At 58.9% G+C, this 23657-nt stretch overlaps 2 protein-coding genes across 4 annotated transcripts in view; one reads left to right on the top strand and one right to left on the bottom strand.

Moving 5' to 3' along the window:
• The first annotated feature begins 475 nt into the window (after positions 1-475).
• On the top strand, positions 476-17872 carry SPDEF (SAM pointed domain containing ETS transcription factor). The gene is made up of 6 exons (XM_006737057.3): positions 476-865; positions 10938-11402; positions 13512-13709; positions 14936-14983; positions 15096-15242; positions 17191-17872. Exons 2-6 carry the CDS (start codon positions 10967-10969, stop codon positions 17367-17369), a joined length of 1008 nt encoding a protein of 335 aa, XP_006737120.1. The 5' UTR covers positions 476-865; positions 10938-10966; the 3' UTR covers positions 17370-17872.
• Positions 17873-20748: 2876 nt separating this feature from the next.
• The window catches only part of PACSIN1 (protein kinase C and casein kinase substrate in neurons 1), a 55175-nt gene continuing 52266 nt past the window's right edge, over positions 20749-23657 (bottom strand). For all 3 annotated transcript variants that reach the window (XM_006737055.3, XM_081828024.1, XM_081828022.1), the window contains one exon: positions 20749-23631. In XM_006737055.3, the coding sequence (XP_006737118.1) occupies positions 23522-23631 (110 nt within the window). In that variant the 3' untranslated portion in view covers positions 20749-23521. The remainder of the gene's footprint in view (positions 23632-23657) is intronic.

The following is a 23657-nucleotide window of genomic DNA, read 5'->3' as shown; positions in this document are numbered from 1 at the left end:
TCTCTGAAGTTCCCTCTATCCCTGGCCTGGAGAGCCAGACCGCACCTCCTCCAGGAAGCCCTCTCTGACTTGCCTTGCTGGGTGCTTCCACAGCCCTCCACTAAGGCATGGGTGGCTCTGACTTTCCACTGAGCTTGCTTATCTGTTCCCCAATCTTGGCTCCTCCCTCCTAGTGTCCTGTCCCACGTCCCTCTAGATGTATCCCCTGTGACTTGCCCACACTGTAAGCTCAGTAGCTATGCATCAGCTAATGAACATGAGTAAGTGAATAAACAAATGAATGAGTGAATGAATGAATGGGTTTTCTAGCTGCCAGCGTGTGGATCCCCCATTGAGGAGAGGGAGGCCTGCAAGGGTTAACCAGGAGCCCGCCTGTGGTCTGAGGTAAGCAGGGAGCGTATTTGTTCAGGTAAATAAGGAAGGATTACTTATAATGGGAAATCAGGCCTGGCCAACTCTTCATCTCGAGGCTGCTTGGCTTCCTCCAAACACATTCCTGCACTCGGCCCGTGTCCACACTGCCCCTCAGACCTGGCCCCCTGAGCCCACCACAGCCTCTGTGTAAGCCCCGCAAGCTAGGTCTTGCCACCGTACCAACAGGTGGCCCTGGGCTGGGGGCAAAGGGCTCCCTACGGGGCACAGGGCCCCGAGATCTCAGAGGGCCACCCCTGGATGGTGGCCAGGCCCCCAGCGGCCCACCCGAGTACCACCTCTGCCCCCAGCCCTGCTGGCCCCTGGTCCCGCTGCCCCCTGCCCCAGATGCCTGGCTGAGACCCAGCTGTGGCCCGCACTGCCGACGCCTTCTCCTGGGCCCCCGAGGTTGGCGCTGCGGTGGACGACTCCCTGGGCACGAGACAGCTAACAGGTAAGTCTGGTGGGAACCCAGAGCGCCTTGCCATGGGGGCTGCGCCCTCCCAGCTGTGGGGAGGTGGGTGACAGGAGGCAGGATTTGGAGGCATGGATTGCGAGCTCAGAACTGATCTCCCAGGCATTCCTGGCCCTGTGATCCGGATCCTTCACCCTCAGAAGGGCCCGTCCCTCCACAGGCTGCCCACCTGTCTCCCTGGGCTGACCGCAGAGCCCGCGGGAGCCCCCAAGGCCATACCTTGAGCCCTGCCTATGCAGCCTGAAGGGAGGCCACTCTGCAGGGGCAGAGCCTCAGCCCCCAAGACATGGCCAGTTCTGCTTGGCTAGTAAAACACAGGCAACCTTTCTGCTCCGCCGGCCGCCACTGCTCTGCCAAGGGAAGGGTCTGCTGGGGGCCCGACCACAGCTGGCGGGGGCTTGCTGAAGCCCGGAGCCTCCAGACCAGGCTCCAGGTTGGAGCAGGGGGGACAGGCCCAGAGCCCAGGGGTTGGGGCAGGGCAGTGGTGGGCCCAGGATCCTGGTGGTCTGGGGAGCTGCCGAGCAAAGCACCCGGGGTTGAGCACCCAGGGGAGCCGACGGCCTGGGGGCCCCAGTCGGGTGCACTATGAGAGAAATGGGAAGTCCTTGAAGACGCTCCTTTCTAAGATTCAACAGATGCCTCCTGTGGGGAGGGGCAGTGCTGGTGGTGATGACAGGGTGGAAAGCTGAAGGGTCTGGCTGTCTGGGGGAATCCCCTGAGGCTGGACAAACGTTGTGTGTGCGCATGCATTTGTGCGGGCTCGGGTGTGTGCGAACCCGTGCATGGGCATCTACCTGGGTGTGCGTGTTGGGGAGCGGGCAGGCCCACCGAACCAGCCCCGGATCCCCTTACCCACCCAGTGGCCCATACCCAGGCCACAGGCCTCAAGTGGCCTGTCCCCTGTATGACAGGAACAGCCTTTCTCCTTTTCCTTGGCCAACGCTGGGACTAGGCCTCATTTCCTGCCCCCACCTCCCCAATAAACAGCTTCACAGCAACCCCCAATAAAGCTGCATCTCCCCAGCACCAGCTGTTCCCTGAGTAACAAAACAAACAGGCATTGAACTGCTCCCCCCGCCTGAGGTGGCGGATGGGAGGGGCAGGAGATTCCCCAGCCCAGGGTGGGACCCTGCCAGGGCCCAGCCCAGCTGGGGGTGGGGCCGGAGCCAAGGACTCCCCAACGCAGGGTCTCATCACCCCCAACTCACAGAAATGTGGGGGGAGGGAGCATCCTCAGGGCCCCTGGGGAGGTTGAGGTGTGGAGGAGATGCTCTCTCAGGGGGTGAAACCACCCTCCCCTTTGAGAAATGACAATCATTTCCTCTGCTCCAGGCACGATGGGGGGACACAGAGGTAAAAACTCAGTCCCCGCTAGACTTTATTGTGAGTTACCTGTTATAAAATACCAATTATAAAATGTGATACCATTCGATTTTCACAAGGCCTCTCTGAATGAGATGGGAACTCCTCTGTCCACGAAGCCTGAGGGAATAGGGTGGGCACTCAGCAGGTGCTCAATTGATGATCCGAAATTGTGATGCTGGCAATAAGTAGAACAAAACCAGGAGAAGCCATGTTTTACCACTGAGGTCATTGCGAATGTAACATTAATAGCCCTGAAACAGAGGCCCATTTTGTGCTTAAATGACGTGATGCAGCTTGAGTGTAACCTGGGGAAGTCGGTTCAAACTGACCTAGGGACAAAGATGCTCTGGGTGGAGGGCTAGAAGAGATGGATTTAAGGCCCACGGTGTGTGACCTTGGGCAAGTCACTTTTCCTCCCTGCACTTGTAGCTCCTTGTCTGTGTAATGAGAAGTTTAGACAAGGTGGCCTCCTCTGTTTAAAGGAGGCTTCGTGGAAGGGACCCTCTGAGTTGGGTTTTGCAGGCTGTATAGGAGTTGGTGGGGGGCAGGCTAGCCGGCTGGATTTGCCAGCGCTCTAAGATGTGTGCTTTCCCAGCCTTGTCCCCTAGACTGTCTCCTGGCTCTGGCTCCTCCTAGAGGCCAGGGAGGGATGAGTGAGGCCAGCAGCTGCTCTGGACTGGGCTAGAGAGCAGGATGACCTCAGGTAGGGCCCGGCCCCCCTCACCGCCAACCTCAACTCTTCCCCAGACTCCTTCCACCATCACCACCTACTTCTACCTTTGTTCCCCTCATTCTTCACCCCAATACCTTCCCCTCCCCTCTTCCTGCCCCATCCCCTCACCTGCTCCCAGGTGCCTTCCTGAATGTTCAGCCCATCTCAATTCACAAGGAATTTTCATCCACCCTGCCCTTAATCTTCATAACCCCTTAAGGCATGCTCTTGACAGCCCATTTAATAGACAGGATCACTGAGTCTCCAAGGAAGCCAAGTCACTTACACCAGTCCCAGAGCTAGAGAGCAAGGAGATGGGGCTCAAACCTGGTCTGGGACCCTCCCCCTGCCCCCACCCCACCCCCATCCCATTCTTCGCCCCACCCTGCACCCCCAGCCAAGGGAGCAGCCTGTCAGGTAGAACAACTCTTCCCAAAGCAAACTTTGCACAAGCCGAGTTGCCCTGGGCTCTTCCTGACATTTAATGCTGGGCTCCTTCCCCTGCCTCGTTTGCATGCTCCCAGCTCAGGAGGTGCCCCCTGCCAGATTCTCCTCTCCCACCTTTTGGCAGCTGGGTGGGGCCTCCAGACTGGGGGCGGGTGAGCCTCCTCATCCCTCCTGACCTCTCCTCCCCTGCCAGGGCCCTGAGTGTGACTCTGCTGGGAACCAGACAGACCAGAGCCCACCCAGGACCTTAGCAAGGGACAGTGAGGTCTCTCTGGCCACCACCAGAACTGAGGAGCCCTGCCTCCTCCCTCCAGCTCTGGGATTCAGGAGAGGGGTCTGAGGGTGACTGCCCAGCTAGGGTCTCAGCACCTGGGACTAGTGACATGGGTGGGGGCCTAGGTCTCTCCGCTCTTGGGCAGCCAGATTGTCCCGCCTCGGACTCCCACATCCCCTTCCTGGGCTCTAGGGCAGGAGGACCATGTGTCCCTGCTTACACTTCACAGATGGGGATGGGTCCCAGTAACCCCCTAACTCCCCGCCCATTTAAACCCCCTTTTTGGAGCAATGTCTGTTCTTAACCTCTCAGGACAATTCATTCTGGACTTTGATCCTTTTCTGCAATGTTGGAGTGCCTTCCCTTTGTCCTGAAACACCCCCTCCAAGCCTCAAGGTGTGCTCCCTGGCCCCGTGATTAGGGCTCAAGGCATTTTCTCCCTCAGCCCTGTCAAGATTTTAGAGATTCCCCAGCCCAAGTTTGGGAAGCTGCCTTTCCAACGCTGCACCTGGCCTGGGGGCAGCTGTCGAGGCACGTGAGACCAGAGAGGAAGGGAACAAGTGTGTGCACACACCTCTGGGAGACTACAAAGTCTGTCCTGCCAAACCCTAGAGACACAGTCATCTTTGGGTCCCTGTGTCACCGACAAGGAGGCTGCGAGGACGAACCACAGTGCCATGGGCAGAAGCCGGGTGCAGCCCTGTGTCCTCGCGCCCCCAGGGGCCTGGCTGCCCACGGCTGCCCAGCCGGGGCGGGAGTGTGGGGACCCCGAGTGAGGGCAAAGGAGCTTGATGGGGTGCCGGGACATGAAATTCATTTACACCAGGCATGTGCTCAATGAGGGGCTGAATGAAGACGTGATTTGGAGTTTCGGTAAAGCCCTGAAAGTCAGGCAAGATTTGAACTTGACAAGGCTGGAAACTGGGGCCGTGGCCTGACCAACCACCCTAGCATCACTGGCTCCAAGCCCCAGACTTGTCTGGGCTGGGGTCTTGGCTGCCTGCGTAAAGTGGGGAGGGGATGCTGCTGGGGTGGGACCCCACCTGGCAGGCGATCTGTGAGGCAGCCTGGCAGGGTCCCTGCTTGGTCAGAAGACGGGACCAAGTCTCTCAGAGGCTCGGGACAGCAGCTCCAGAGGAGGGAGGCAGTGGGAGACACAGCCACGCCCCTTATTCTGCCCAAATGTCCGCAACGAATTATGTTTCTGCTCGCCAGGGGAGTCCCTGGTGTCCACCTCTATTTCTCCACCATCCTCCTTCCAAGCCAGGCTGAGGGGCAAGATGAGAGCATGGATCATAGAATCCAGACAGTGTCTGGGTTAGAAAAGCCCTGAGAACAGAAGAGGGCCCCAGGCGCTGCCCAGGGCCTCACATACAGCGCCAACAGAGCAGAACAGGGACCCACATCTCCAGATGCTGAGGCCTCTGGTTCTTCCCAGGCCACACATCCCCCTCCACCTTTGGAGCAAACTCAAATACAGAGGAGAGCTTGGGGCTGAGGTGGGTTCCTGCCCTCCAGGCTGCAGGCCTCCCCACCACCCAGAGCCCCTTTCTAGGGGGCTGGGTCAGCGGGTGGCCTCAGCAGAGGTGATAGGTGTGGGCAGCCGGGGAGACTCTAGGGGCTGAGAGGGGCCAAGTCCCAGCACCACGTGCAGAGAGAAGTGTGCAGTCACCACGGCACCTGTGTCTGTCAGGTGGGAGGGATAGTGGCTTCCCCATGGGATGGCTGCGAGAGCCCCACGAAGCAGTTCACTTAGCTGGCCTTCACCTTGTCTCAGACAGGGTCGCGAGCCATGTCAGCGAGGCTGCGTGTCTGGACGCCAGTGGTACCTGATTCCTAGAGCCTCACCCCCACCCCCTGTTCTCCATACACACCTCCTGGGCCCACTGACTGGCTCCTCAAGCCGAACCTCCCAGAGAGCAGGGCTCCTGGGAAAGTAAAGCCCGTGGCCTGCACGGGCCTGGGATCTGAGGAGGTGGAAGAAAGCCAGGAGGCCTAGAAGAAACCTGCCTCCCCTGTTCTCACGCTGAGCCCGAGAGGCAAGTCCTCCTCCTGCCATCCCCCAGGGACCCACCTCCCTTCTTTCTGCCCTTGGAGACCCCAGGGGCAGTAGGTGCGTGGGGAGGAGCACAACGGGGTGCTTGAGGAAGGCTGGGGCTGCCAGGAGGTGGCAAGCCTGGGACACCTTCCTGGGTAGGAAGGTGGCCTGTCACATGCAGAGAGGCGGCACTCTGGACAATGGGGTGGTCAGTAAGGAGGAGGCTGGGTCTTTTCTTGGCTCTAGCTTGTTTGAAGAGCAGTTTCAAAGGGCAAGGGAGCTGGGGTTCCATGGAGGGCAGGAGCATGGCAGGAGAAGTGAGGGGACAGGAGGAGGAGTGGAAGAGTGAGAAGATAGAGGGGAGAGACTGGATCCCGAGGCGGGGAGGGTTCAGAGAAGCCAAACACGTTGCTCAGGCAGGTCATGGGCACTGGCCCCAGACTCCCTGCGGCCTGGGCAGTCCGGCTTCTCTCCAAGGTGCTGACCGGCTGACTGGGGGGCCGGTCCATGTGCCCCTACCCACCCTGCATGCCTCCTGGTCAGGCCCTAGTCACACCCCCACAGTCCCCTGGCTCCCCAATTAAAGGACGCCCTTGCCTGGCGGGAGAGGGGCTGATGGCCAGGACAGTGGGCAAGCCTGAGTAGGTCTGCCCCACTTGGTGGAGAAAGGTCACCTCAGCTCAGTGGTAGGCACTGTCACCCCCTGCCCCACCCACTCTCCCTCGGTGCTCCTCACACTGGGGTCTGCAGCCAGGGTCCTGGGCTCTGGGCAGACTGAGGTCGGATCTCAGGATTGAGGTAGGGGCTCAAGAACATTTGTCCCACCCACAGTCCCTCGCCGGAGTAAGATCTGGGAGCCGGGACTGAGCAGGATGTGGGAGATAGGCTTGGGCAGAGGAGTTGCAGGGTCACAGACTGGGCAGTGGTAGGAAACAGCTGCTACAAATCTCTGACTCTGGGTCTCTCTGCCCTCTCTCCTTGATCTGCCTTCCCGAGGGAGTGGGAGCGGCTGGGAGAAGGGGCTAATCCGTCCGGCCACTGCCCCACTGATCTGGCCCTGTATCTGGGCCTTGGCCTCCACCAGCTGTTACCAAACTTTCTTTGTCTGGAGTCTGAGCCAGAGCCTCTGGGGCAGAAAGGAGCCAGGACATGCTGAGCCTTATTCCAGACATGTGGTTTAATCCAGAAAAGATCAACTCGAGGTTTGGGAGCTGGAAGCATCACTCGGGAGACGGGCAGCATCTCGGGCCCAGCAGAGGCTGGTGGGAGGGCCGGGCCTGCCGTCCTAAGGATGTGGATCTGGCAAACACAGGGCTTGTCCCAGGACCCTAGGCCTATGGGGCCATGGCCTGAGGGTCAGCAGGTCCCCAGTTTGGTCCGAGCTCTGCCGTGACTGTGGGCACATCCTTGCCACTCTCTGAACGTCATTTTCCCCAATGCACACCTGTCTTCTCGGGAGAACGATCACCCACCTGAGAACATAATCATGGCTGAATTGCATGGCACAGTTGGGGAGAACTGGGAAGTCAGAGGAGGAACCTGTTGGGGAGGGCTTCCTGGGGGCGGAGGGCTTTGGGCTGAATTTCGATGAGAAGGAAGGGGCATATTGGGCAGGGGGATGGCAGCACAAGAGAAAATGGCCATGTTGTGCCCACAGCACTGGGGCCAGGGGAGAAATGCCATTGTCATTAGAGCCTGGATATGGTTACCATGTCGATCGATCCCTGGTTCTGGTCCGGACCCTGCCACTGACCAGCAAATGAATCCCTTCCCCATAGGTGATCTACAAAATGATCACGTAATGTATGGTCCCTTCCAACTCTGATAATCTGGGCTGGGTAGGAGGTAGGCTCCGAGGTGGGTACCAGTCATTGGAATTATGCAAGGCAGGCCATAGGGAGCCATGGGAGGTTCTTGAGCCCAGGGGTGCCTGATGAAGGAGTGTTGAAAGGAAATGAGCTTGACAGTGGGATGGGAATGGACTTTGGAGGATCAAGTGGCCCAATCAGGAGGATGGCAGGACTCTGGGAAAATGGACCGGCCAGAGCAGAAGCCTCAGAGGGAGTGTGGCACAATGAACAGAGCCTGCATGTGGCCGGCTGGGGACTTCTAGCAAGCTGCATAAGATCTCTGAACCTCACTGTCCACATCTATAACCCGGGACTCTCGAACCCACATCCCCCGGAGTTGTGGGCAGTAAGGGAGATAATGGACATGAATGCTCGGGGTATAGAAGGTGCTCGCTGAGCAGTTCTCTCTTCCCTCCGAGTCTGACCCCGGAGCCTGGAGGAGACACTAGAGTTACAGGCTGGGCTCCCTGACCAGTAAACCAAGATCCCCACAGATCTGGGCTGCTGGGATCAGAGCATTCCCCACCACCTCCCCACTTGCGGACAGTCAGATCTTTCTTCCCACCGCATGGTTAATTATTAACTTATTTTTCACCAGGGAGGTGTCAGGAGCTGGGACCAAACCTTGGTTGTGAGCAGGTTTCTTGGCATTTAGGTGCAAAGTGAGGGGGGAGCTGGAATGTGCGGTGGGGAGGAGGTGGGAATTCTCTGCCCCTGAAGGAGCCTTGGGCCAGGAGTCCGAAGACCTGGATGCAAATCACTTAGCTCTCTGCACCTTCACTTCCCTGTCCACGGAATAGGAATGAGAATAAGGCCTGGGCTGCCTCTCTCCAGGGAGGGATGGATGCAAGGGGCGCTCACTCAATGTATCAGGGCCGTGTCGTCAAGTCCCTGTCCAGCAAATGCTGCCCTGCCCCTTCATCCTCACTGACCCCTCATGCCACGGTGCCCCAAAACACAGCAGCTGCCTCCCATCCGACCTGTGGCTGTGGCCAAGCAAACAGAAGGGCCATGAGGGAAGCGAGTTCTCCTGCTTCTTGGAAAAGCTTCCGTCTTCCTGGCATATGGCCCAGGGTGCTGGCAGAGACTGTCCTAACGTGGCAGGCATGGGAGTTCTGGGGACGTGGATGGGGCGGGAGGCAAGTAGGGGTGATGAGGGAGGGGTGGGGAGCCAAGAGGTGCTCTCCAGGGGTGGGGCCTCCTAGGGGGTAGGGCGTGGGCACAGGTCCGGGTGGGGACCCAGGAGCAGAGCGGGCTGTTGGTGCTGCCTGGGTAAATAATGTTGGGCCCACAGCACACATGTGTGTTTGCACAGAAGGCCTTGAAATGATTCCAGGCCTGCCCTCTGTCCCCCGCAACCCCAGTCCCCCTCCTTCCCTGCTCACCCCACCCCACCCTGACCTTTCCTTCCTTGTCACTTAAAGGAGCCCTTGAAAGGGAGAGTCTAAATCAAAGGGAACACCATGCTCTCTTGCTGGCATTCTCTCCACCACAGGAAACTACACGGCTGCCATGTACAGTTGGGAAGGTTGGATACTGCACAAGGGAGGGGAGAAGAGGGGGTTGAAATCCCAGTTGGGCTCCATTCACCAAACTGCTATCCAGAGAGAAAATCGCCATGTGCTGAGATATTTGAAGGTGTGGAATGGGCTAGCTGGAGCCCCCAAGAAGCCAGAAGTATCTTCCCAACTGGGCTCTTTAGGGCAAATGCACACCGAGGCTAAGCGGGTCAGTCCCACGGGGTGACTCGTAATGGGCAGGGAGCTCCACTCCCTGTCCCAGCGTGGCACAGTAAATGCCCCCAGGAGAGCCTACCAGTCCTTTGATTAAAGCCTCTCCCTCTTACTGGCCGGATGCCTTTAAAGCAGCAATTCTCAAATGTGAACAAGTGTAGAATCACCCCCAAGGCCTGTTGAAATGCACTGCGGGGATTCCCCGAGCTTCTGAATCAGTAGCTCTGAGGCGGGCCTGAGAATTTGCATTTTTACCAAGTTCCCAGGTGCTGCTGCTGGTCCAGGCACCACATTGTGAGAAACACGGCTTTATGAACACACGTTAACTTGCCTTAACAGGTTTATCTGTTCCTTTTCTCCATGCTGATTTTATTGGGGGCATGTATATGTTGATAATCTTCCACCAGGACTTGAGTCCAGGGCCCACAGATCACAGGAACAGCCCAGAAAGCCGAGTGTCTTGGTGTATGTACATCTCCTGAGTCCCTGACTCACCCAAGCTGCCTACTCCAATATGGGTTTCAGAGAGAAAGGGCCCAGAGGCAAAGCAGAGCCTGCATGACTGATGGGGAAAGAGGCCTCTGGCTCTGTGTGTTGAGGCCAAATGGTGCCCCCTGGGGGGCCTTGGGGCAGCGGGAGGAGTGGGTGTCTGAGTCGCTGGGGGCCTCTGTCATTCCCCAGAGCTTGGGCCTTCTCACCACCCCCTGATCTCGTCCTCCCCCACTCCCACTCTGCCCCCACACTAGCATCCCCCCTCCCCTTCCCCTCCCCCCTTCCCCTCCCTGCCCCATGCTGGGCCTGTAGGTCTGCGCACCAGCTAGCGGAAATGAGAGAGGCCCTGGGAGCTGAGAGGGGCTGGGGCAGCATTTTGGGGGAGGATGAGGTGGGATGAGGACCAGAAACCCAGTCCTGAGTCGGTGTGGTATTGTTCAGTGACTACCTCAGCGGTGTTCAGCTGGAAATTTATTCATACCCTCCAGATGACCCTGTTGGAGGGGAAGGGGGTCTGCCTCCCTGACTTGTAAGGGGATTCTACCCTGTCACACCCCTCACTTGCTCCTTTCTTCCTTCACCTGGAGGTGAAGGTGACGGTGACCTTTTCCCTTCCCTACCCTCTTTAAGGGAAGAATAAAAGAAAACAAGCTCTGCTACAGCAAGAAAGATAGAGGTTAGCTCTCAGAAGGAACTTCCTTCACAGGGCAGTGGACTGGGATCTGGGCATGGGCTGGCCCAGGGACAGAGGCCCGGACATTAAAGACTCCTTGTCCACAGGCCTCAAGTTTGCTCAACTACCAAATGGGTCTAATCGTGCCTTCCATGGTGAGGATTCAGTGAGGTCAAGAACCTCAGAAGGTTGTTTTAAGCACGCCACATGTGTAAAGATTTGCTGCTTTCAGCCAACCTGGCTTCCTTGGGGAGTGAGGGAGTTGTCCGTTTATACCTCACTGTCTTTCCCAGCCAGAAGCCTATCTGCCCAGCCCTGTCCTAACTGCCCAATGACCCGGAAGCCCCAACTCTCCCAGGCCCAGCCACTGCCCACTGAGCCCCTCATCCCCATAACCAGCTTAGTGGCCCCCAGGGGGACGGGGAAGCTGCCAGAACCTGATTCTCCATGCTCTCTTATTTCCGTAGACACAGCCACCAGCCCAAGCGACGGCAGCATGGGCAGCGCCAGCCCCGGCCTGAGCAGCGTGTCCCCCAGCCGCCTCCTGCCGCCCCCCGACACTGTGCTGCGGACGGGCCTGGAAAAGGTGGCCGCAGGGGCGGTGGGGCCCGAGAGACGGGACTGGAGCCCCAGCCCACCTGCCACGCCTGAGCAGGGCCTGTCTGCCTTCTACCTCTCCTACTTTGACATGCTGTGCTCTGAGGACAGTGGCTGGGCCGCCAAGGGCCCCGGGGCCAGCGCTCAGGAGGAACCATCTGAGGAGCCTGAGCAGTGCCCGGTCATCGACAGCCAAGCGCCCGGGGGCAGCCTGGACTTGTCACCGGGTGGGCTGACGCTGGAGGAGCACTCCCTGGAGCAGGTGCAGTCCATGGTGGTGGGCGAGGTGCTTAAGGACATCGAGACGGCCTGTAAGCTGCTCAACATCACTGCAGGTGAGCCCTTCCGCGGGCCCACCTCTGTAAGGTGGGGCACAAGCAGAGCTGAGGTCACGAGCGGGGGCGAGGGTGCTCCCTGCGGCACTCCGGCCACCCCCCGCCCAGCCTCAGCAGCCCCAGGGATGCTGGTGATTCTGCACATACAGTCAGCCCATAGCATGTAGCAGCCGTACGCCTGGGAAGGTTTCGACCCTCTCTGTGCCCTGACTACTGCAGGCAGTGAATCCGAGCTACACACCATCCGGCCCACGACCTCCCCTTGGACTCACCTCCACGCTCTCCTCATTTACTCGGCTCCAGCCACACCTGCTCATCGCTGCTCCCGCAACACTCATACCTCAGGACCTTTGCATCTCCTGGTCTCTTGATCTAAAATGCTCTTCCCCCAAATCTTTACTTGGCTCACCCCTCGCCTCCTTCAGATCTTGACTCAAATGGCACTGTTTTGATGTTTTTTCCCTGACGCCTCTATTGAAATTACTGTCCATACCCCCACCTCTTACTCCTCCTCCCTGCTTTCTTTCTCGCATCACAGGTACTGACACCCTGTGTATTTTATTGATTTATCATATTTGCTGTGTCTCCCCCGCTGGAATGTACACACCCCAAGGGCAGGGATTTCCGCTTGCTGTGTTCACTGTTACATCCCCAGCTCCTGGGATGGCACCTTGTACATAGTAGATGCTCAATAAACAGTAACTTCTTAATATGCCAGGCCCTGTTCTAGCACAGGGGAATTGAGTGGTGAACACCACCCAAAAGCCCCTTTCTTCATGAAGCTGACGTCACAGTGAGGGAAACGGATCAGAGATACGTAGGTAAGTGTATCACTGGCCCGGTGGTGATGGGGGCTCTGATGAGGAGGGGGCATTAGGAGTCTAGGCACCTGTGTGTCTGCCAGGAACTGGAAAGTGTGGTTATGGTGCGGCCGCTGTGGGCTGAGAGGCTGCCAGGCCTCCTGTTCCCGCATCGTCTCTCCAGCTTTGGGCGGGCCTGACGCATCTCCTTGGATGCTGGGTCCTGGCATTTGAGCATCTCAGTCTCGTGCTGCTTTCACACAAAAAGTCTTCAGGCATCCGTCAGGCCCAGCCCCTCCTCCTTGGAGTCGCTGAGGCCCCACGCCTCCCCGCAACCATCCCAGCTGGTGTGCCCCTGCTCCCCGGCCCAGGCAGGTCTGCCCTGCCCCAGTCCTGCAGTTACCCAATGCCCCTGCCAGTCCCCACCCCGGACATGTTCCCATGGTGCCTCCTCTCCCACACCGGGCCAGGGAGGGGCCTGCCCTCTGAACAATGGGGACAGAAACAAATTGCTTTGACCCTGGAAAGGAAAATGGGTTTATTAAATGGGGGCAGCCCAGCCTGCAGGTCACCCAGCTGGGGCACCAGCTTAGACCACAGCGTTCACTTGGAGGCCCCGTTGTGACCATGCCCATCAGCCTGGCCTCCCCCCTTGTGCCCTGCCAGGCTCAGCCCAGAGCAGCTCCCCAGGGGGACATCCAGTGATGTCCAGTGACTCTCTTCCTGACCTCTGAGGCCTATAGCTGCCCCCTGATCGCTCGATTCCCTGCCATTCACTCATTCAGTGCAGATGCACTGAGCAGCCCTTTGTTGGGTGTTGGACAAGGGGCTAGAACGCTCTATGCCTCAGTTTCCTCATCTGTAAAACATGGTGCGGGCTGGGGCTGTAGGGCTCCTCCCTAGTTGTATTGTTTTTTTTCTGGTTCCTTGAAGGGAACCCTTGAAGGGTTTGGGGACAGCAAGAGTCAGCTGAGAGAGAAGCTCGGGTGTCTGGTTTAATGTCACTCTCTCCTCCAGGGCTGGGGCCTCCTGAAAGGCCCCTTGGAGGGACTGGAGGGGTCGGGGGACCTGAGATCTGGGTGAGGTGGAGGGTGTGGAGGCCCCAGGCTACCTTGCCAAGTTTGTTTCTAGGGCCCTGGCTCCTCCCTCACACCCCCGTCTTTTCTCAGGTGCCCCCTCCGCAGAGCCCCTCAGGCCCTGTCTGGCCTGGCCTGTTCTCACCCGGCCAGGTCCCGGCCACAAGCTGCTTCCAGTTCCCAGGGGCGCCCCACGAGAGGCCCGTGGAACTGAGGGAGTGTCTCTTGCCCAGACCCCGTGGACTGGAGCCCTGGCAACGTGCAGAAGTGGCTCCTGTGGACAGAGCACCAGTACCGGCTGCCGCCCGTGGGCAAAGCCTTCCAGGAGCTGGGGGGCAAGGAGCTGTGCGCCATGTCGGAGGAACAGTTCCGGCAGCGCTCCCCTCTGGGTGGCGACGTGCTGCATGCGCACCTGGACATCTGGAAATCAGGTGGGGCATGGCCTGGGAGAGCAGCACCTTCCAAGCTCCAGGCCCGGGACACCGAGGGCGGTGGGCGGTCGGACCAGGACACCAGGCAGGCTTGTTCTGTGCTGAGCCGGCAGCTGCTTGCTCCCAGTCTGGGCTCTATTCTAAATCTCAGCCCCACGGGATCCTGGGCGAACTCGCCAGCCCCAGCCCACTCCCAGCCCCGGTCAAGCCCACAGAACTTAGGGCAGGGCATGGGGGAAGTTAAAATGTAGGAGTTCCACTCTGGGGACGCGGCCAGCACAGCTGATGGCAACCGTGGGTACTATGAGGTCCTCCTTTGTCCTTTTTTTATTTCATTTGTTTGTTTTGTGTTGTTTCTCATTAAAGAAGTAATGAGGTAATACATGTGCATGATTTCCAAAAAGACCATAGTGAGGGGGCGCCTGGGTGGCTGAGTCGGTTAAGCATCTGCCTTCGGCTCAGGTCATGATCCCAGGGTCTTGGGATCAAGCCCCGCATCGGGCTCCCTGCTCCATGAGGAGCGGGCTTCTCCCTCTCCCTCTGCCTGCCACTCCCCCTGCTTGTGCTCTCTCTGTCAAATAAATAAATAAAATATTTTAAAAGACCATAGTGAAAAATAGTACCATGAAAAGTAATTTCCCCGCTCAGTCCTGACCCCCAGTCCCCCTCCCTAGAGGCGACCACAGTTACCAGTTTCTTGGGCACGTTGCTGGGGAGAGTCTATGCACACAGCAAGCAACTATACATGTGTGGTTTTCACCCCTTTTAACATGAATAGCACCGGAGTATCACACTGTTCTGCTCTTGGTGTATCTTGGATCTTGTTCCCCCTTCAGCATCTCTACAGCCGCCCTATTGCTAATGGCTGTGTGCCAACCCCTTAACGTGTAAATCATTTAAATCGTCTCCCATCCCACTGTGTGCCCCACGGGCTTTGGAAGAGGCAGTGCTTGCTCCGTGAGTCACGGCCCCTGCCCTTAGGCACGGGACCCACTCGTATGACCAGTAGGGACCAGTGTCCCGCCCCAGCCCAGTGGCAGGCAAGGGTAGGAGCAGCCCGTGCCCGGCTAAGAGCCAGGTGGTGATGAGGGCAGAAGCTGGCTGCCTCCATGCCCCCTTGCTTGGCCACAGGGGGCAGTTTCTGTGGCCCCACAGTCCCACCCAAACCCCCTCCTCCACCCTTGGGGTCTGCCCTGGGTCTCCAGCCTTCTCTCCCTGCCCTGCAGCGGCCTGGATGAAAGAGAGGACTTCCCCCGGGACCGTCCACTATTGCGGTGAGCCAGGGCAGGCAGGGAGGGGCCAGGGGCCTGGGGGCCGGGTTTGAGGGATGGCTGCCCCTGAAGCAGGGGGCCCCCCCACTCACTGCCACCCTCCCTGGCTGCCCAGCCTCCACCAGCGAGGACAGCTGGACCGACAGCGAGGTGGACTCATCCTGCTCCGGGCAGCCCATCCACCTATGGCAGTTCCTCAAGGAGCTGCTGCTCAAACCCCACAGCTACGGCCGCTTCATCCGGTGGCTCAACAAGGAGAAGGGTGAGCGGGGGGGCGGGGGGCTGTGGGGGACCACGAGGGGAACAGGCCTCACGGGGGGCTGGCGGGGGCCCTGCTGGCCTCCAGCAGGTGCCAGGCACAGGGGAAGGCTGGGGGATGGGCAGAGGGGAGCCGCCCCCACCTTTGCCCTGAATGCCAGACACCGGGCCATCACTGGCCTGGCCGGGGGTCTGTGTACGCTCGTGTCCGCATCTGCCTCCCGGCCGAGCTCTGTCTTATTTAGGACACCCGGCTCCACACAGTGCCCGGGACATACTAAGGGCTTCAAACTGGGCTGAGAATTGGACACAGTCTTTGCCTGCAACACATTGTAGCTTCACCAGGGAGACCGCTGGGGTCCAGTGAGAAACCTCATTCGAGCCACATAGGCAGTATTAGACTTCCCAGTAACCACATTATAAAAATGTTTAAGCAGGTGAATTTAATTTTAATAATACTTTTCTTTAACCTAATATTATAACTTATTAAAATTTCAACATATAATCAATATAAAATTATTAATGAGATATTCTTACTAAGTCTTCAAAATCTGGTGTGTACTTTACACTCACAGCCCATCTCAATTCGGATTTGCCAGATTTCAAGTGCTCAAGGCCACATGTGGCGAGTGGTTACCTCACTGGACAGGACTAGATGGGGTGTGTGTGTGTGTGTGTGTGTGTGTGTGTGTGTGTGTTGGAAAACACTCAGAATCAAGAAACCTGGGTTTTAGGCCCCATCCTGTCATCTGTAGCTACGGGTACCGGGACCTCAGTCTTCTTATCTATAAAATGGACTGGATCCATTCATCCAACAATCCTTCATTGAGTACCTCTGTCCACACTTGCCCAGGAAACATTTACGGAGAATTAGTGTCCCAGTGGTCTAGGGAGGATTCAGCTGCACCCCATCCTTGAGGGACCTGCAGTGTTATGGGAGAGCTAGTAGTGAAAGGAGCTGGCCTACAGAGCATGTCGGGGCTGCGACGGGGCGGTGGGGGCAGCTGAGTCTTGGTCCAGGAGGACTTCACGGGGGCGGTGACTTGGGCTGAATGGGAAGGACGAGCGGGGCTAGAGGGAGTGGAGCGAAGTTCCTGCATAAGGGGCTGTAAGCCTCGTGTATATTTGAGACTTAATGCGAGCCGGTCCTCAGGGAGATGGTTCCATGGTAGACTTCGAGGGAAAAGAGATCAGGGAGGGCACGGTGATCTGGGAAGGCTTCCTGGAGAGGGTGTGCTGGCCTGGGTTTGCCAGGAGAACTGGGGTGTTAACAGTGTAATAGTTCCTCGCAAGGGGCAGCTCCTCCAGGCTCCACTGTAAGCTCTCTGTCACCACTCAACAAATGGTAGTCGCCACCACCCCCTCCACCGATCAGAGAAAGGGGCCTCAGACAGCTTCCAAAGGTAGCAGAGCCAGGCTTCAAACCCAGGTCAGCCTGGCTCCAAATCCTCTCTTTCCACCCCCTGCTCTGAATGGATCCTACCAGAAAGGGCTGTGCTGGCTTAATGTCTGAGGCCTGCAAAGAGCTCTTTCAGGCTTGGCATCAGCCGGGGAAGGCGGCGGGGGTGGGGGTGGGGACGACCTTGACGGGTGGGCCGTGGGCACAGTGCAGAGCCCTGCAGGGCTTCTGGGTCCGGTGGGCCAACCCCGCGGCAGGACCAGAGGCTAGCTGGGGCCAGGCCCACTAACGGGCACGGGCTCACCCTTGGTGACTCCAGGGTAGCTTTGCCATTTTGTTGGGCCCCGTGACGCACTCTGCATGGATGCCTTTGACCCTCAGCACAACCTTGGGACTAGGTCTTATGCGCCCCCCCAGTCTGGTACTTGCTCCCTGCTGACATTGGCCCCCTTGGCCTTTTGAGTCTGACCTGTTGGTTTTGGTCTTTTGCCCTCCTGACACCGCCCCCCCCGACCTTGCACCGCTGGCTCTCTCTGTCCGCCCCCCCCCCCAGGCATCTTCAAAATCGAGGACTCCGCCCAGGTGGCCCGGCTGTGGGGCATCCGCAAGAACCGGCCCGCCATGAACTACGACAAGCTGAGCCGCTCCATCCGCCAGTATTACAAGAAGGGCATCATCCGGAAGCCGGACATCTCCCAGCGCCTCGTCTACCAGTTTGTGCACCCCATCTGAGGGCTGCAGGCCGGGTCCTAGGCCTGAAACTCGCCCTCGCTCACCCTCCCTCCTGCCCGCCCCTACCTCTGCCAGAGCCTGAGCCGAGGGAGAGGGCACTCGGCTGGCATCAGAGTCCAAGGTCAGGGAGCGGGCAGCCCACGGCTCCCCGGGATCTAAGTGAGCTCTCTGGGGCCCAAGGCTCCCCAGGGTGGGGGTGCTTCCTCCTCGGGCCTGACGGCTCACGTGCCCGGTCCACTGGAGGACGGAAGGAGCCAGGGCTGTCCTCAGTGTTCACGGCTCCCCAGGGAAGGCCGTCCCTCCACCCCAGCCCCTGACCCCAGAATTTCCAGAGCAGAGTCAGCCGAATGGCAGTGACTTAGCCAAGGCCACTCGCAGTCCGTGCTCCCTGCCACCCATTCTGCACCATGCTTGGCGTGGTGCTGGGAGACGTCCGCACCCCTGACTGGGGAGCCGGGGGTGCTCCCGGGAATGGGTAATAAAGATATGAGAGAACCAGCACAGCCCCAGTGCCTGCGCAGCAAGTGAGTGGCACATCCCTGAGGCCACCAATGCTCAGAGTGGTTGTGGTCACAGTGGCCTGGGGGGGTGTTAAAGGAGGCTTCCTGGGGGAGGCAGCATTGAGCTGAGCCCACAAGGAAAGGATCATTGATTGGTAGAAGCTGTGGGAGAGAGGCAGTGAGCCATCAAGGCCAAGGAGGGGCTGGAATGGCCCTCATCCTCTCCCCGCTCCCAGGTGGGGGCCGAAAGGGAGGAGCAGGACTGGAGCCGGGGGGAGTCTCCCCTTGTTCAGAATGGAGAGAAGGCGGCATCCTCCACGGCCTCTTGCTCTGCTCTAGATCAGGGTTTCTGCCTGAAGTGGCCAGGGTGCTAACCCTCTTACGGGGCGGGGGGGGGGTGTCCCTGAGCCCCTATCTCTGTGAGGGGGGCTCTGGGATGGGACGGCAGGGGTGCAGGAAAGGGTGGGCACTTCAGCCCCCACCGCGGGACCCTGGCTCTGCAGCAGCAGACGGGGTGGAAGAGAGGTTGGCTTGTTTGCGGTGTCTCTCTCGGAGAGAGTCACGGACCTCTGCAATGCCCCCTGCGAAGCCCCCCATGCCAATGGGGAGATGTGGGGGTCAGAATGCGTGTGGGCGCACGTGTGCGCTGGGGGAGATGGGGACCTCCCACCCACTCTCCGGGGGGCAGCATGTCTCAGCTTCCCCACATTTGTTCAGCCAGCTCCCGTGTCTGACCGAGGACTGACTACATACTAGGTGCTTCCACCGCTTTTTTGTCATTAACCTTCCCAACAAAACTGTGAGGTAGGGGCTACTCCGCTCTTCTGCCAACAATGAAACAGGCTCAGAGCAGTTAAGTGACTTACTCAGAGTCACACAGCAGAACCAAGCACTGAACCCACAATGACCGTGCTCTCTCTGCCCCTCCACGCCTCTTGCTCTGTGACTGGTCAGCACCTTTCGCCTCCATAACCCTCCGTTTCTGATGCCAGGCTCGCAGGAGACGGGACTGGGAGCCAGCCAGCGCTGCCCGGACCACTGAGGGTTAAATGCTGCCCCATACTGCTGCCTTCTGCCCCCGGCAATTTTATTGTCTCCAGAAGAAAGTTTACTCCCGGCAGTGAGCAAACAACACCTTGGCATCTGTCAGTTGGGACTGGACGGGCAGGAGGAGGGGGCCCTGCCCCAAGCCTGTGCCTCTCTGGGCCCCCGGCTGTCTGCCTCCTCCCAGGAAGGGGGCTGTCTGGGACCCCAGCCAGCGCTCAGGTCAGCTCTGCTGAACTGGTTTTGTCTCCAGCCTTCCTGCCCTGCCCCCAGTGGAGTCCCCAGAGCCACCTGCTTGCGTGACCCCAGCTGGACCTGGGCCTGGAGCAGCTTGGAGTCTCAGGCTGAGGCTGGGAGGGAGGAAAGGAAGGAGGATTCATGGCTAGGAGTGGGGAGCTGGAGCTCCTCCAGAAAGGGGCGCTCTGGGGGTGGGGTGAGGCAGCTCCTTGTTGAGAGGATCTGCCATGAGGCACACATCCCCTTGGCAGGCACACACCCATCCACTGACACCTCATGTGCTGACAGCAAACTCTAGATTCCTCTTCCCCCTCCACACACCTGCCCATCAGAACCCCATCCAGCCCAGGTATTCCCCGACACTCTTCCCTGGACCCTCCTGCAGGGCTCCCCACGACTGCATGCAAGAGCCTGCTCAAATAAGGCAACCTTTGGTCTTTATTTGAAGGGTCTTCTGTGTGGCTAAAACCAGCGGCTGGTCACTTGTGCTGGATCTGGGGGATAAAGGACATGAGGTGGTGAACAGCTCAACCCCCTCCTTGACCTATTCTCCCTGTTTGTCCCGAGGCCAGGGGAGAGCAGCAAGGGCAGGGGGGCTGTGGGACATTTGCTTTGAATCATGGGTTTGTGTCGGGGCTCTGCCAGGCTGCCCGGGCCAGACGGGCCTCGGAGAGCTATCCGACCTGACTGGGGGCAGCTGAGGTTGGGGTGCAGGTGGGGATGCAGTGAACTGGCGGCAGAGCTGGCCGGCACCTGGGACTCCTGCCCAGCCCAGAGGAGATCTAGCTGCGGGTGGGGAGGCTGGAGCAGGGCTGGGGCAGAGTGAGGGCCTGGCACATCAGAGCTGAGAGCCCACAGCCTCCTCAGTCCTGTCCACTCCCTTGAGCAATCCTCCTGGAGGAGCCCTCCCCAGGGTCCCTCACAGAAATACTGTCACAGGACGGGCAAGACACAGGAAAAACGTGGCATGATCTGATGTCACACCACAGGGAGCCTGGGATTGTGAACAACCAGGAGCCACAGGCCTCAGCAGTCACTTTTACAATTTGGCTTTAGAAATTAAAACCTGGGGCGCCTGGGTGGCTCAGTGGGCTGAGCATGCAACTCTTGATTTCAGCTCAGGTCATGATCTCAGGGTCGTGGGATCGAGCCCCACATGGGGCTCTACACCCAGTGGGGAGTCTGCTTCTTCCTCTCCTTCTGCTCCACCCACCCCACCCCGCTGTCTCTCAAATTAATAAATAAATAAAATCTTAAAAATAAATAAATAAAAATTAAAACCTATTTAGGGGTCACCCTTGAACTCTGAGTTTGGGACCCCGAATGCCCCAGCGCTCTTGGTCAGTGCTCATCACCAGGCTCCCGGAACCCTAGGGCCACAGTCTCAGGAGCCTCAGAGACCATCTGTCACCCGCCCTGTGCAGACAGGGCTCAGGGCCCTGGAAGGTTAGGGCCCAGCTCTCAGTCCTCCAGCCCACTGGCAGTCAGCCAGGACAGCACTTGCCATGCTGGGCACTTCCTCCCCGACACACCTCCCAACCACGGATAACTCCAGAGAGCTCGAAAGACACACAAGACTCAAGAGGACCACGTCCAGCCAGGTTGACACAGTTCTGGATTTTATCCACAGTCATACAATCACAACTGATAGATATATATTTGTATTTATATACCTTTAAATTACACGATCATGTACAAAACAGGTGCATTGCTGAGACCACAGCACTTCTCGGAGGGTCACAAGTATCGGACTAATGGAGTCAGGAAGCCTAGGGCAGCAGATGGCGGGCGGCAGGGCAGCCCCGGCCCCCGGCAGAGCCAGGCGGCAGAACGGTGGTTAACTAGGGACAAAAACACACGAGTCGCCAAGCCCCACAGGGCAGGCCCGTGCAGCATTGAGGGTGCGGGGAGGGGGCTCCGAGAGGTGGTGGGCACAGCGAGGGGCGTGGCCCCCATGCTCGGGGGTGAGTGCCCCCACACCAGCACTGACAGGTGGGGCTGGGCCCCTAGAGCTCGGGGGGGGGGACTACCGGGTGGGAGACCCTCCCATTCCGGGGTCCTGAGGAGCCTGGGGACCAAGAGACAGTGGTCCCAAACCGGGCCGTGGAGGTGGTTGCTCAGAAAGAATGGGACTTCAAGTCCCTGCTCCGGAGTGGGCAGCTGGAGTGCTGAGGGGACAGGCCTGGGGTCCAGCCAGGACCAGACCCTCCCCAGGTGCGAGAAAGCTACTGGCACGGAGAGGGGGAGCCCAGGCCCCAAGGCATGGATGTGCCAGCTTCCTGTCTTCCAAGGGTACGTGGTAAAGGTCAAAGGCCCCCAACCTCAACTCCCGCCTGGAGGAGAGGCTGAAGAGGCTTTTGGTCTAGAGTTGGGAGGGCAGAGGGCTACCGAAATCTTGCTTTGGGCTGAGGGGCCTAGGGCACATCTCGGGCTGCAGCAGATGCCCAGAGAGCAGTGACAGGAAATGGGGGTTCAGGATGGGAGGTGCAGTTTGCTTGTCCCTGGGGGTGCCATCGTCCCCACCCTTCAACTCCCCTGGCCCTGAGGGAGGCCTGGCCCACTGAGGCCCCTGCCAGAGTCTGCCAGGATCCTCTGGCACACATGAACAAGGTCAGGGTCTGGAGGCTGGGGTCCACGACCCAACAGTGGAGTGTTGGGAGAAGCAGGGAGCAAAAGAGGACTGAGGGGTACCAGAAGGGCTGGGATATCACACTGTCTTTATCTGGAGGCCCCGGGAGCCAGGTGCTGCGGAAGGGGCTAGGTAGGGTGTCTGCAGTCCTAAGGCCCAGAAGCTCTCCTCGAGCTACAAGAAGTCCCGGGGCCTCGCCCCAGAGGTTCCAGAGAGACTCCTTCTTCCAGCCGTTCCCCCCCTCCCCTTGAGCTTTTGTCCTGCCCTGGTCTGCTTCCCAAGCCCCTGTGCCCACATGTGTGGGAGACGCTGGAACGTGGTACTACTACTTGGTAAGCCAACACTGCTTTCCTTCACCAACCCCAGGAAACACTCTGGCTCTGGGCAGACCCTTTGCCTCCTCTACCTCCCCCTCCCCAAAAAGTCCTTTCACTGAAACCCAGGCCTAGAGATATTGGAGCGGCTGCCAGCAGGGGGAATTCTGCTCCAGGGGCAAGGGCCGGTTGGGGAGGAGGGGACAAGGAAGAAAGACATGTGACTGTCCTGCTCCTGAGAGCCTCGGTTCCTCCCTCCTCCAAAGCCATATCTTTCCCATTGGTGCTACAGTGTTCCTGATGGTTCTAGGCTGGAGACTCCCTTGGGCCTTGCAGTGTCTTCTCAGGAAGGCCAGAGAAGGGCAGAGAGGGATGGGAGGCCACAAGGCTGTCTTCTAGAGGCTGGCTGAACCTAGCAAATCTACGGTTTTAGATGCACATGGAGGGAGGGAGGTGGGTGGGCAAGGTGCCCTCCTCCCCAGGAAATGGGAGGAGGTTGCTACTGTTGCTGGCTTTGCCCTGGGCTTTGAGGCCTCTCCCCCTGCCTGAGGACTTAGGAGAGGGGGGGCAGGGTTTCTGCAAGTGACCGCGGGGTAGGGCTCTAAGAGCCTGTGCCCAAATTTGCTGATAACTGGAAAGAAGGGCCCCAGCAGGGTCTTGGTCCCTCAGCTGAGCCTGGTGTTGAGAGGACCGAGGGCCTGCCCCCTCTTCACTCACCCTCCTACACCCCGGTGACACTGTCCCCAACTCCAGCTCTCCCCTTGTCATGTCTGGGGGAGTCTAGGGATCCCGGGAAATGTCCATGGGAGAAGAGAGTGACCATTCCTCCTCCAGCCCCACCAGTCCTTAGGGGTGAGGCTAGGAGAAGAAGGGTACTCCCCAGGGCAAAACAGAAGACTAAAGACTGGGAGGCCCCCCTTCTCTGGGGTCTGGAGGGGAGGCCTTTGACAGTAGGGTGGTGGAGGGAGGGGAGCATCGTGGGGCAGAAGGAAGAGGTCAGAAAACCAGGCCCAGAGAAGAGGCGGGGGACAGACACTGGCAGCCTGGGGTTGGGGGGCAGGGGTGGGAAGCATAGTCTGTGGGGAGTGCGGCAGGAGAGAAGGGTCCGGGAGACAACCCTCAGGGCTCAGGAGACTCTTTGGTGGGATCTGAAGAGCAGATGTTGCAATGTCTCTGTTGGGCTAAGTACTAAGACCCTCACCTACCCTGGGGCCATCACCCTGAGTCCCACCACCCTGGCCGCCAGGCGGCCCTGCAAATGCTTCTGTCTCTGTATTTTTTGTTTGTTCTGTTTTGACTTTTAAAAAAATAAAAGCTTGATCGGAAAATATGTCTGGAACTCTATGGCGAGGGAAGAGGGACAAGAGAGAGAAGGGAGGGGAGGCAGTGGATGAGGAGTGAGGGGTGGTGTGGAGGGGAGCAGGGCAGCTAGATGGCCTCCACGTAGTTGGCGGGATAGAGGCCCAGCTGCCCACTGTCCAGCCGCCCGCGGCACCATCCTTGCTCATCCTCCTCGCCCAGCTTGGTGAGCTCATCTCCTAGGAAGGGGACACAGAGGAGCGCA

Source organism: Leptonychotes weddellii, chromosome 8 (genome assembly GCF_054177405.1).
Source record: "Leptonychotes weddellii isolate Sample4059 chromosome 8, ASM5417740v2, whole genome shotgun sequence".
Taxonomy (NCBI): domain Eukaryota; kingdom Metazoa; phylum Chordata; class Mammalia; order Carnivora; family Phocidae; genus Leptonychotes; species Leptonychotes weddellii.
Note: the sequence above shows the minus strand (reverse complement) of the source record. Positions and strands in the feature narration are given on the sequence as shown.

Coding starts and splice junctions, on each gene's coding strand:
- SPDEF (XM_006737057.3), top strand. CDS start 10,967: ATGGGCAGCGCCAGCCCCGGCCTGAGCAGCGTGTCCCCCAGCCGCCTC. Junction 13,710..14,935: donor CCTGGACATCTGGAAATCAG/GTGGGGCATGGC, acceptor CCTGCCCTGCAG/CGGCCTGGATGAAAGAGAGG. Junction 14,984..15,095: donor CGGGACCGTCCACTATTGCG/GTGAGCCAGGGC, acceptor CTGGCTGCCCAG/CCTCCACCAGCGAGGACAGC.